General features: G+C 42.4%; 1 protein-coding gene across 4 annotated transcripts in view; it reads left to right on the forward strand.

The window, feature by feature from the left end:
• The first annotated feature begins 2190 nt into the window (after positions 1 to 2190).
• Positions 2191 to 11494, forward strand: part of LOC111957958 (transmembrane protein 150A) — an 18537-nt gene continuing 9233 nt past the window's right edge. The window contains exons 1-4 of one of the 4 annotated variants that reach the window (XM_023979074.1): positions 2191 to 2278; positions 3911 to 4169; positions 4445 to 4492; positions 4658 to 4744. In XM_023979074.1, coding sequence (XP_023834842.1) covers positions 4105 to 4169; positions 4445 to 4492; positions 4658 to 4744 — 200 coding nt within the window. In that variant the 5' untranslated portion in view covers positions 2191 to 2278; positions 3911 to 4104. Of the gene's footprint in view, positions 2307 to 3910; positions 4170 to 4444; positions 4493 to 4657; positions 4745 to 11494 lie in introns of all 4 variants that reach the window. The other 3 variants (XM_023979073.1, XM_023979075.2, XM_023979076.2) reach the window with 3 other exon arrangements.

Raw genomic sequence — 11494 nt, forward strand, 5'->3', positions numbered from 1 at the left:
GGGGGCACACAATGCAAATAATCCGGGTAGCCATTTGACTACCTGTTCAGGAGTCTTATGGCTTGGGGGTAAAAACTGTTGAGAAGCCTTTTTGTCCTAGACTTGCGGTAGTAGAGATAACAGTCTATGACTGGGTTGGCTGGGGTCTTTGACAATTCTTCCCATCTTAGCTACTATTGTATCAATATGTTTTCACCATGACAGTTTACAATCCGGGGTTACTCCAAGCAGTTTAGTCACCTCAACTTGTTCAAATTCCACATTATTTATTACAAGATTCAGTTGAGGTTTAGGGTTTAGTGAATGATTTGTCCTAAATACAATGCTTTTAGTTTTAGAAATATTTAGGACCAACTTATTCCTTGCCACCCACTCTGAAACTAACTGCAGCTCTTTGTTAAGTACTGCAGTTATTTCAGTCACTGTAGTAGCTGACGTGTATAGTGTTGACTCGTCCGCATACATAGACACACTGGCTTTACTTCCTGAAGGGATTGATGCACGTCGGATGAATCGTGTGGTGAATGAAGAAAAAGTGAAGAGTCTATCTGTTCTTTTGTTTTTTGATATGGAGTCTCTCCCTATTCAAGTGCAGTTGGGTTATATTAGAGTCAGAGCAGAGTCAGAGCATTTATCCCAAGATAAATGTTTAAAGTGTTTTCAGAAGGGAGAAGCCGAGATGTCCAAGTTGTGGAAAAGATCATATGTGTTATAAAAGTGATGAAAATGTGACATGTTGCAATTGTGGTGGGAACCATGAAGCCATGTCGTTCGAATGCCCCACAAGGGAGAAAGAGAATGAGGTGGCCAAAGTAAGGGCTATCCAGAGCAGCTGTTAAAAAGGTTGAGGGTTTGAATGGTGCCCTTGAAGAGTCCATGGTGGTGGATTTTAAGTTCCTCTGCGTTTATATCACCGACAAACTGAAATGGTCCATGCACACAGACAGTGTGGTGAAGACGGCGCAACAGCGCCTCTTCAACCTCAGGAGGCTGAAAGAATTTGGCTTGTCACCAAAAACTCTCACTAACTTTTACAGGTGCAAAATTGAGCGCATCCTTTTGGGCTGTATCACCGCCTGGTACGGCAATTGCACCACCCACAACCGCAAGGCTCTCCAGAGGATGGTGCAATCTGCACAACGCATCACCGGGGGCAAACTACCTGCCCTCCAGGACACCTACAACACCAGATGTCACAGGAAGGCAAAAAAGATCATCAAGGACAATAACCACCTGAGCCACTGCCTGTTCACCCCGCTTCCATCCAGAAGGCGAGGTCAGTACAGGTGCATCAAAGCTGGGACAGAGAGATTGAAAAACAGCTTCTATCTCAAGGCCATCAGATTGTTAAACAGCCACCACTAGCACAGAGAGATGGCCATTGGCCACTTTAATAAATGGTACACTAGTCACTTTAATAATGCCACTTTAAGAATGTTTACATATCTTGCATTACTCATCTACTTTGTATTTAATGTATACTGCGTCCTTCACAATCTATTCTTTACTATCTATTGCATCTTAGCCGCTCTGTCACTGCTCATCCATATATTTTATACTTATATATTCTTATCCCATTCCTTTACTAGATTGTGTGTATTAGGTTTTGTTGTGGAATTTGTTAGATATTAGGTTTGTTGTGGAATTGTTAGATATTACCTGTTAGATACTGCTTCGCTGTCGGCTCTAGAAGCGTAAGCATTTTGCTACACTCGCAATAATATCTGCTAACCATGTGTATGTGAACAATAAAAATGGATTTGAATTGATTTGATAGGCCTTAACTGCAGGCTGCAGGATCCTGACATTTTAAAGGTTAGGAAGGTGGAGTTTTGACCTTTATAGCTAGAGTGATAAATGGCACTGCCAAGGTGGAGAGAAGGTCCAGGAAGATAGAAATCATTGTGGAAGTGGTGGAGTGGTTCCTGGGGCTGAAAGATTTCTCAGCAAAGGTATTACATGGAATATTGTCACAAGCTGTACCACCCTCAGGTCCTAGAGCCTGAGAAGGTAGATATTGAGAATTGAAAGAAGGAAGAAGTAGGAGTTTTTTTTTTTGTCAATGTACTATTTTTATTTTGGTGAATTAAGTTAGTTTCACAATCACGTATGGATTTTCTTTTTTACCTTGTTTTGGTTTCAACCCGTCCAGTTGGTGGCGGCAATACAACTTTTGAGGTAGTAGTCCGCCATAAAACCCACAGAGGAAGAAGAGGCAGAAGAGTGGCACGCACGATTTGAGTGGAGGGGTCCGTTTTAAAGGGAAACCAATGTTGAGGTTCGTGGTGGGAATAGCGGGATCTGGGGTATGTACATAGTGGTTTTCATTATATGTGCTACTGTTGTGGACGTTTAACTTGTATGCGGGATCAAAATTAGCCAGTCAGGCACCGCTAACCCCTCTCTTTTGTTCAGTTGTCCAGCCCGCCAGCTAAGTTAGCTACTTGCTTTGGAGAAAGGGGAGAATAATTATTTAGCCAGCATAAACCAGCTGTCTGTCAGTGAACACACTTTACCCAACGTTACTGCCACGCAACCCCCGCTTTAACTTGTTAGCTAGTAGCAGTGTTGACTAGTTAGCTTACGTTCGTTTGCGTATGGACTAACGTTGGTTAGCGAAAAAGGACGCTATGTCGTTAGCTAACTAGGAGGGACGATGTAACGTTAATAGGATCAAATGCATTAACTACTGTTGGTAGTTAGGTAATGCATTTGATCCTACTGTAGCTGGCTAGTTTACCTGTCACACTTGCAGGGTGTATTGCCAACCATTTGAGACTAGCTTTAATTAGCTAGCTAGCTAGCTAGCTAGTGGTTAGCTAACGTTGGCTTGATAGCTGGCTAACAGCCGGTGTTCTGACTGATAATCTGATCATCCATGCCAGCCACAGTGCAACAATGGATCATAACTACTCAATTTCAACATCAGTCATCTAGATAACCCAATAATTGTTGCTTGCTGCAGTTGGACCTCAAATTAATTAGCCTAGCCCGATAGAGAGGGACCCCTGCCCTAGCCAAGTCCGATGCTTCAGTCACAGTGGGGGTTGATAATTGTGAGACTTGAGAAGCGATAACCAGCTAAATGGGGAAATTGATCAAGCCTAGACAGGACATATTCTGTCATGAACCTCTCCATTATCTCTTCCCTGTGTAAATGTATCAGGAAACAATGGCTTCTCTCATTTGTCACTGAGATGAGCGCTCAGTATCTCTACCGCCCCCACATTGTATAAAATATACTGTATTACAGTACTACTTGAAAACTAAACTACACCTTTAACCTAAGTCTTAGTCTGTTTTCTAATGTGATCATGGAAAACCAAGAGCTTGTTTTAGTTACGGTGTGATCATTCTTAGTTCATTCTAATCCCAGTGAGTCTGAGCGAAGGTTGAAACTGTACAGGCCTAAACTGCACACTGTGCAAAATGACACTGCTTATAATGTCAGTCAACACACTCATTTTAGTATATCAATGACCAATCAGATTTTGTTTTCTTCTGTAGGTTATACTGACAAAGGGTGATTTTTGACAAAGCGTGTTGGGCCAGTAATCAAAAGGTCGCTGGTTTGAATCCATGAGCCGACTAGGTGAAAAATCTGATGTGTTCTTGAGCAAGGCACTTAACCTTAATTGCTCCTGTAAGTCGCTCTGAATAAGAGTGTCTGCTAAATTAATAAACTGTTAAATGTTATTGTGATGTGATTTTCCTAGACCCTGGATACCTGATTTTAGAATTCCTAATGTCTGACATTTTTTTTCAGGCAACTAAAGAAAGTGAAGTCACCCTACTGAAAAATAAACTACAAATACTATGCCTAATTGTTCTTTCTCCCCTGCCCCTCTTTTCTCCTCTGCTCACATTTGGCCTTTTGTTCAACTCTCTCACTCCCTGCTCTGTGGTAAAGACAGCTGCTGGTTGCAGGCATCGAGCGGCATAACACAAGCAGTGTGCCATCCCCCTGTCCTCCTCTCATGCCCCCCCGTGTCTGTCCTCCCTACCTGTTAGTGTCCCCACCTTGTCCCCTCATTGTCTGCCTTGTCCAGCCTGAAGCCCTCCTCTCCCTCATGCTTTGAACAAAGATCGCACACTGCCAGTCCAATGACTGCCTGGATCGTCTTGCCTGTCAGCCTCTCTGCCTTCTCCATCACAGGAATATGGATAGTGTGAGTTCTCAAATACTAGGCTCCAGTTACATTTGTCTTCCTTACTAAGGGTGTACTACAAAGTGATTGACAGAGAAACATTGATAACTGGTTTCTTGGACACCGATTAAGGACACCAATTTAAGAACACAGATTAAGCCCAGTCCTTGATTTAAAAAAGCATGCTTAATGGAGAATCTACATTTTTAGTGCAGGACTAGGCTTAATATATGTCCAGAAATCCAGTCCATAAGGTTGTGATTTTAAGTCATTGATCTGTTTGTTTTCCCCCACAGCTACGCCATGGCTGTGATGAATCATCACGTTTGTCCTGTGGAGAACTGGTGAGTGACCCATCAGTGAGTTTCATATAAAACTTTGTGGGAGTAAAGAAGACACAGTTTTGTCTTTGGATTTATAGCCTACATTGACTTGATACTACAGTATATCATCTGCTTGACAACAAAAAAGGGCTAATTCCCTCCCAAAATTGTGTGTCTTGTGTGCAGGTCCTACAATGTGACATGTACAGAGGAGATGGCCAGGCCAGGCTTCCCTAAGACGTGCTGCACCATACAGGACATCCCTCTCATCAGGTCTCACATTCCTTCATTCGCTTGCTCTCTCTCACCTTTCATGCTGACCACACCTGCTGCGTTTTGTGCGTGAGCATTGCAAAATAATGTACACGTGTTCAGTCATCTCATCAAAACTGCTTGTGCGCATCAATGAGTGTTAGCGTAGCTAGGCGCTAAAATAGACACTTGACGCACTGCAAGACCTGCATCTCCCATCTCCTCATTGGTTTTTAGGAGCATATACATGTGGGTGATTGAAAGATGAACGAGGTCCACACTCCAGTCGGGTTGGTTGCAGTAGTGCATCTTAAAGGTGGTTGCCAACCTAAACTAACTAGGTTTCCCCTTTTAATCTGTGGATTAATTGTCAGAGTATAGAACACACGATGTTGTAACTCTAAATGGGCCGATATTCTACAATGATCAAGCAAAAAAAAAAAAGACGGTACATTTCAAGTAAAATAACTAGCAATTTTTTTTATCCCAGGACAAATTATTTTATTTATTTATTTATTTAACCTTTATTTAACCAGGTAGGCAAATTGAGAACACGTTCTCATTTACAATTGCGACCTGGCCAAGATAAAGCAAAGCAGTTCGACACATACAACAACACATAGTTACACATGGAGTAAAACAAACATATAGTCAATAATACAGTGAAAAAAAAATAAGTCTATATACAATGTGAGCAAGTGAGGTGAGATAAGGGAGGTGAAGGCAAACAAATATATGTATAAATAAATAAAAATATAAAAAGGCCATGGAGGCGAAGTGAGTACAACACAGCAAGTAAAATAAAAACTAAAAAACACTGGAATGGTTGGTTTGCAGTGGAAGAAAGTGCAAAGTAGAGACAGAAATAATGGGGTGCAAAGGAGCAAAATAAATTAATAAATAAATACAGTAGGTAAAGAGGTAGTTGTTTGGGCTAAATTGTAGATGGGTTATGTACAGGTGCAGTAATAGGTGAGATAGGTGTTTCCAGTTTCAGAGATTTTTGTAGTTCGTTCCAGTCATTGGCAGCAGAGAACTGGAAGGAGAGGCGTCCAAAGGAAGAATTGGCAACAGCAAGCTAGCTAGCTAAATGTCCATGAATGTTTAATGTGTTTTTTGACTTGTCCCCAGATTATTATAGTTGGTTCAGAGTTAATTTTGATATTTCAACCTGCGTGTCCTGAGTGGGGATAGACAAACTCAACAAGCACACGCACGGCGCTGGTTTGGTCATTATGTAACCGGTATGGGAGTTGATCAATGTTTTATTTGGGTCTCTGGGAAATATGTATCTCTAATGTGGTCATGCATTTGGTAGGAGGTTAGGAAGTGCAGCTCAGTGTCCACCTCATTTTGTGGGCACAGAGGCAAACATGGCTCTGTAGAGAAGACGGGCTATGGCTCTCAATAGCAAGCCTATGCTCACTGAGTCTGTACATAGTCAATCATTTTATTTTGTCAGTCAGTGGTCAGATATTCTGTTTACAGCCAAATGGCATTAGTTTGCTCTTTTTTTGTTGTTTCTTTCTAGTATGTCATAGTTTTCTTTTTGCGTTCTTATAATTTGGTTGGGTGTAATTGTGTTGCTGTCCTGGATCTTTGTGGGGTCTGTTTGTGTTTTTGAACAGAGCCCCAGAACCAGCTGGCTGAGGGGACTCTTCTCTAGGTTCATCTCTCTGTAGGTGATGATTTTGTCATAGGATGTGTGAGCATCGCTTCCTTTTAGATGGTTGTAGAATTTAAGATATATATTTTCTGGATTTTGTTACTAGTGGGCGAAGTCCTAATTCTGCTCTGTATACATTGCTTGTGTTGTACACAAATTACATGCAGAATTCTACCAAATTATAGTCTCAATTGGGTGTTTGTGCCATTTTGTGAATTATTGGTTGGTTAGTGGACCACAGACCTCACAACCATAGAGGGCATATAGAGTGCAGTGATGTGTCCTATAAGGAGCATTGGTGGCAAATCAGATGGCCTAAAGGTAAAGAACATCTAGCCGCTCGAGAGCACCCTTACCTGCCGATCTATACATTACGTCCCAGTATTCTAGTATGGGTAGGATGGTCATTTTTATCAGGGTTAGTTTGACAGCTGGGGTGAAAAAGGAGCGGTTACGATAGAGGAAACCAAGTCTAGATTTAACTTTAGCCTGCAGCTTTAATATGTGCTGAGAGAAGGACAGTGTACCGTCTAGCCATACTCCCAAGTACTTGTATGAGGTGACTATCTCAAGTTCTAAACCCTCAGCGGTAGTAATAACACCTGTGGGAAGAGGGACATTCTTCTTACCAAACCACTGACCTTTGTTTTGGATGTGTTAAGGACAGAGAAAGCTTGTTGGACACTAAAAGCTTTGTCGTAGAGAATTTAACACAAAATCCGGGGAGGGGCCAGATGAGTATAAGACTGTATCATCTGCATATAAATGGATGAGAGCTTCCTACTGCCTGAGCTATGTTGTTGATGTAAATTGAGAAGAGCGTGGGGCCTAGGATTGAGCCTTGGGGTACACCCTTGGTGACAGGCAGTGGCTGAGACAGCAGATGTTCTGACTTTATGCACTGCACTTTTTGAGAGCAGTAGTTAGCAAACCAGGCCAAAGACCCCTCAGAGACATCAAAAGCTTTGGCCAAGTCAATAAAAATAGCAGCACAACATTGCTTAGAATCAAGGGCAATGGTTTCATCATTGAGGACCTTTAAGGTTGCAGTGACACATCCATAACCTGAGCGGAAACTAGATTGCATACCAGAGAGAATACTATAGACATCAAGAAAGCCAGTCAGATAAACAGGGCAAAATAGAAATAAGCCTATAACAGTTAGGATCAGCTTGATCTCCCCATTTTTAAATAAAGGATGAACCATGGCTTCCTTCCAAGCAATGGGAACCTCTCCAGAAAGGAGAGACCGGCTTAGCGATGATAGGGGCAGCAACCTTAAAGAAGGGTTTAAACCATCTGACTGAGATGTTTTTGGGGGGGGTCAAGTTTAAGGAGCTCCTTTAGCACTTCGGACTCAGTGACCGTCTGCAGGGAGAAACTTTGTAGCGGGACAGGGGAAAAAGAGGGAGAAGCGGGAGATGAGGAAGTGTTGGACGGGCAAGGAGGCATGGCTGAGTCAAATAGGAATCCTGACTTAATGAAGTGGTGATTTAAAGAGTTCAGCCATGTGCTTCTTGTCAGTAACAACCACATCAACATTAAGGGACATGGGCAGCTGTGAGGGCTTATTCTCCAGATCTTTAACCGTTTACCAGAACCTCTTGGGGTTAGACCCACAGAGAGGGAGAACTTCTCCTTTTAAGTCACCAACTTTGGCCTTCCGGATAGCCTGAGTGCACTTATTACTCATTTGCCTGAACGAGTATGCGTATGCCAAGCCTTTCGCCAAATGCAATTCTTGAGGTGGAGTAACTCTGCAAGATCACGGTCAAACCAGGGGCTGAACCGGTTTTCTTTTTTGATGTGGGTGTGCTTGTTAACAATACCACTGAAAATTGTTGTCCTGGCTACTAGACCTTTTTTGGTACATCATTATTTTTGTCTTCCTGAGATTTACTGTCAGGGCCAGAATCTGTGCAGAAGCTTAGGTGCTGCTGTAGGCCCTTCTTGGTTGGGGACCGACGCACCAGATATTCTGCAAACAGACATTTGATTTCCGAGTCCAGTAGGGTAAGGCTGCAGACTGGTCTAGTGTTCTCGACAATTCATTGATATACAGTGCATTCGGAAAGTATTTAGACCCATTGGCCTTTTTCCACATTTTGTTACGTTAGTCTTATTCTAAAATTGATTAAATAGTTTTCTCCTCAATCTACACACACTACCCCATAATGAGGAAGCAAAAACTGGTTCTAAGATATATTTGCAGATGTATTAAATAAAAAATATCACAGATGTATTCAGACCCTTTACTCAGTACTTTGTTGAAGCACCTTTGGCAGCGATTACAGCCTTGAGTCTTCTTGGGTATGACACTACAAGCTTGGCACAATTGTATTTGGAGTTTCTCCCATTCTTCTCTGCAGGTCCTCTCAAGCTCTGTCAGGTTGGATGGGAGTGTCGCTGCACAGCTGTTTTCAGGTCTCTCCAGAGATGTTCTGTCTGGGCCTCTCAAGGACATTCAGAGACTTGTCCTGAAGCCACTCCTGCATTGTCTTGGCTGTGTGCTTAGGGTCGTTGTCCTGTTGAAAGGTGAACCTTTGCCCCAGTCTGAGGTCCTGAGCACTCTGGAGCAGGTTTTCATCAAGGATCTCTCTGTACTTTGCTCCATTCAACTTTCCCTCGATCCTGACTAGTCTTCCAGTCCCTGCCGCTGAAAAACATCCCCACGGCATGATGCTGCCATCACCATGCTTCACCGTAGGGATGGTGTCAGGTTTCTTCCAGACGTGACGCTTGGCATTCAGGCCAAAGAGTTCAATCTTGGTTTCATCAGACCAGAGAATCTTGTTTCTCATGGTCTGAGAGTCTTTAGGTTCCTTTTGGCAAACTCCAAGCGGGCTGTCATATGCCTTTTACTGAGGAGTGGCTTCAGTCTGGCCGCTCTACCATAAAATCCTGATTAGTGGAGTGCTGCATAGTTGTCCTTCTGGAAGGTTCTCCCTTCTCCACAGAGGAACTCTGGAGCTCTGTCAGAGTGACCATCGGGTTCTTGGTCACCTCCCCAAGGCCTTTCTCCCCTGATTGCTCAGTTTGGCTGAGCGGCCAGCTCTAGGAAGAGTCTTGGTGGTTTCAAACTTATCCATTTAATAATGGGGGCCACTTTGTTCTTGGAACTTCAATGCTTCAAAAAAAATATGGTACCCTTCCCCAGATCTGTGCCTCACACAATCCTGTCTCTTAGCTCTATGGACAATTCCTTTGACCTCATGGCTTGGTTTTTGTTCTGACATACACTGTCAATTGTGGGACCTTTTTATAGAGACAGGTGTCCAAATCCTATCCAAATCATGTCCAATCAATTGAATTTAGCACAGGTGGACTCCAAGTTCTTGAAACATCTCAAGGATGATCAATGTGAACAGGATGCACCAGAGCTCAATTTCGAGTCTACTAGCAAAGGGTCTGAATACTTATGTAAATAAGGTAATACTGTTTTATTGTAATTACATTTTCAAAAATTTATTAATGCCTAATTTCTTTAACAGCATATTGGATGACTCATTCCATTCACCGAGCTCAATATGACATCGATAGGTTTAGGCTACTACATGATACTTGAATTTTCCCTATACCCATCAAGAGGTTGCTGCAACATAGCCAATGAAAAGTTTACAACGTCTGTGCACAGGTTGAGAGAGAAATTTGAGTAATCAAGGTGACACAGTGAAACTTTCAATACCGTCTTGCACACTCTTGCCTGCATCTAGCTGATCTAGGGTGTAATCATTAGTCCAAAAGTTGCAAACGAGAGTTTCTATTGGACAAATTCAGATAAGTTTATCCCAGTTTTGTTACTTTGTTCAACTATTGTCTTTCTCTTTGAGTCAACATGCATTGCAGTGCTAGATGGCTTCAGCTTAGACTTTCAGTACTACATTCATTCTCTGATCTTTTGATTTGGGTGGACGTCATTTTATGCTTCAAGATCTCTGATAGGTTCAAAGACATCCTCCGGAAGTTGTCATAATTACTGTGGAAGGGAGTGAGAACCATGAGCTTCCTAGGTTTTGTATTTACAATTGAAGTCGGAAGTTTACATGCACTTAGGTTGGAGTCATTAAAACTCGTTTTTCAACCACTCCACAAATTTCTTGTTAACAAACTATAGTTTTGGCAAGTCTGTTAGGACATCTACTTTGTGCATGACACAAGTAATTTTTCCAACAATTGTTTACAGACAGATTATTTCACTTATAATTCACAATTCCAGTGGGTCAGAAGTTTACATTCACTAAGTTGACTGTGCCTTTAAACAGCTTGGAAAATTCCAGAAAATTGTCATGGCTTTAGAAGCTTCTGATAGGCTAATTGACATAATTTGAGTCAATTGGAGGTGTACCTGTGGATGTATTTCAAGGCCTACCTTCAAACTCAGTGCCTCTTTGCTTGACATCATGGGAAAATGAAAACAAATCAGGCAAGACCTCAGAAAAAGAAATGTAGACCTCCACAAGTCTGGTTCATCCTTGGGAGCAATATCCAAATGCCTGAAGGTACCACGTTCATCTGTACAAACAATAGTACGCAAGTACAAACACCATGGGACCACGCAGCCGTCATCCTGCTCAGGAAGGAGACGCGTTCTGTCTCCTAGAGATGAACGTACTTTGGTGCGAGAAGTGCAAATCAATCCCAGAACAACAGCAAAGGACCTTGTGAAGATGCTGGAGGTACAAAAATATCTATATCCACAGTAAAACGAGTCCTATATCGACATAACCTGAAATGCAGCAGAGCAAGGAAGAAGCCACTGCTCCAAAACCGCCATAAAAAGCCAGACTACGGTTTGCAACTCTACATGAGGACAAAGATTGTACTTTTTAGAGAAATGTCCTCTGGTCTGATGAAACAAAAATAGAACTGTTTGGCCATAATGACCATTGTTATGTTTGGAGGAAAATGGGCAGGCTTGCAAGCCGAAGAACACCATCCCAACCGTGAAGCACGGGGGTGGCAGCATCATGTTGTGGGGGTGCTTCGCTGCAGGAGGGACTGGTGCACTTCACAAAATAAGTGGCATCATGAGGGAGGAAAATTGTGGATATATTGAAGCAACATCTCAAGACATCAGTCAGGAAGTTAAAGCTTGGTCGCAAATG

Source organism: Salvelinus sp. IW2-2015, linkage group LG33 (genome assembly GCF_002910315.2).
Source record: "Salvelinus sp. IW2-2015 linkage group LG33, ASM291031v2, whole genome shotgun sequence".
Classification (NCBI taxonomy): domain Eukaryota; kingdom Metazoa; phylum Chordata; class Actinopteri; order Salmoniformes; family Salmonidae; genus Salvelinus; species Salvelinus sp. IW2-2015.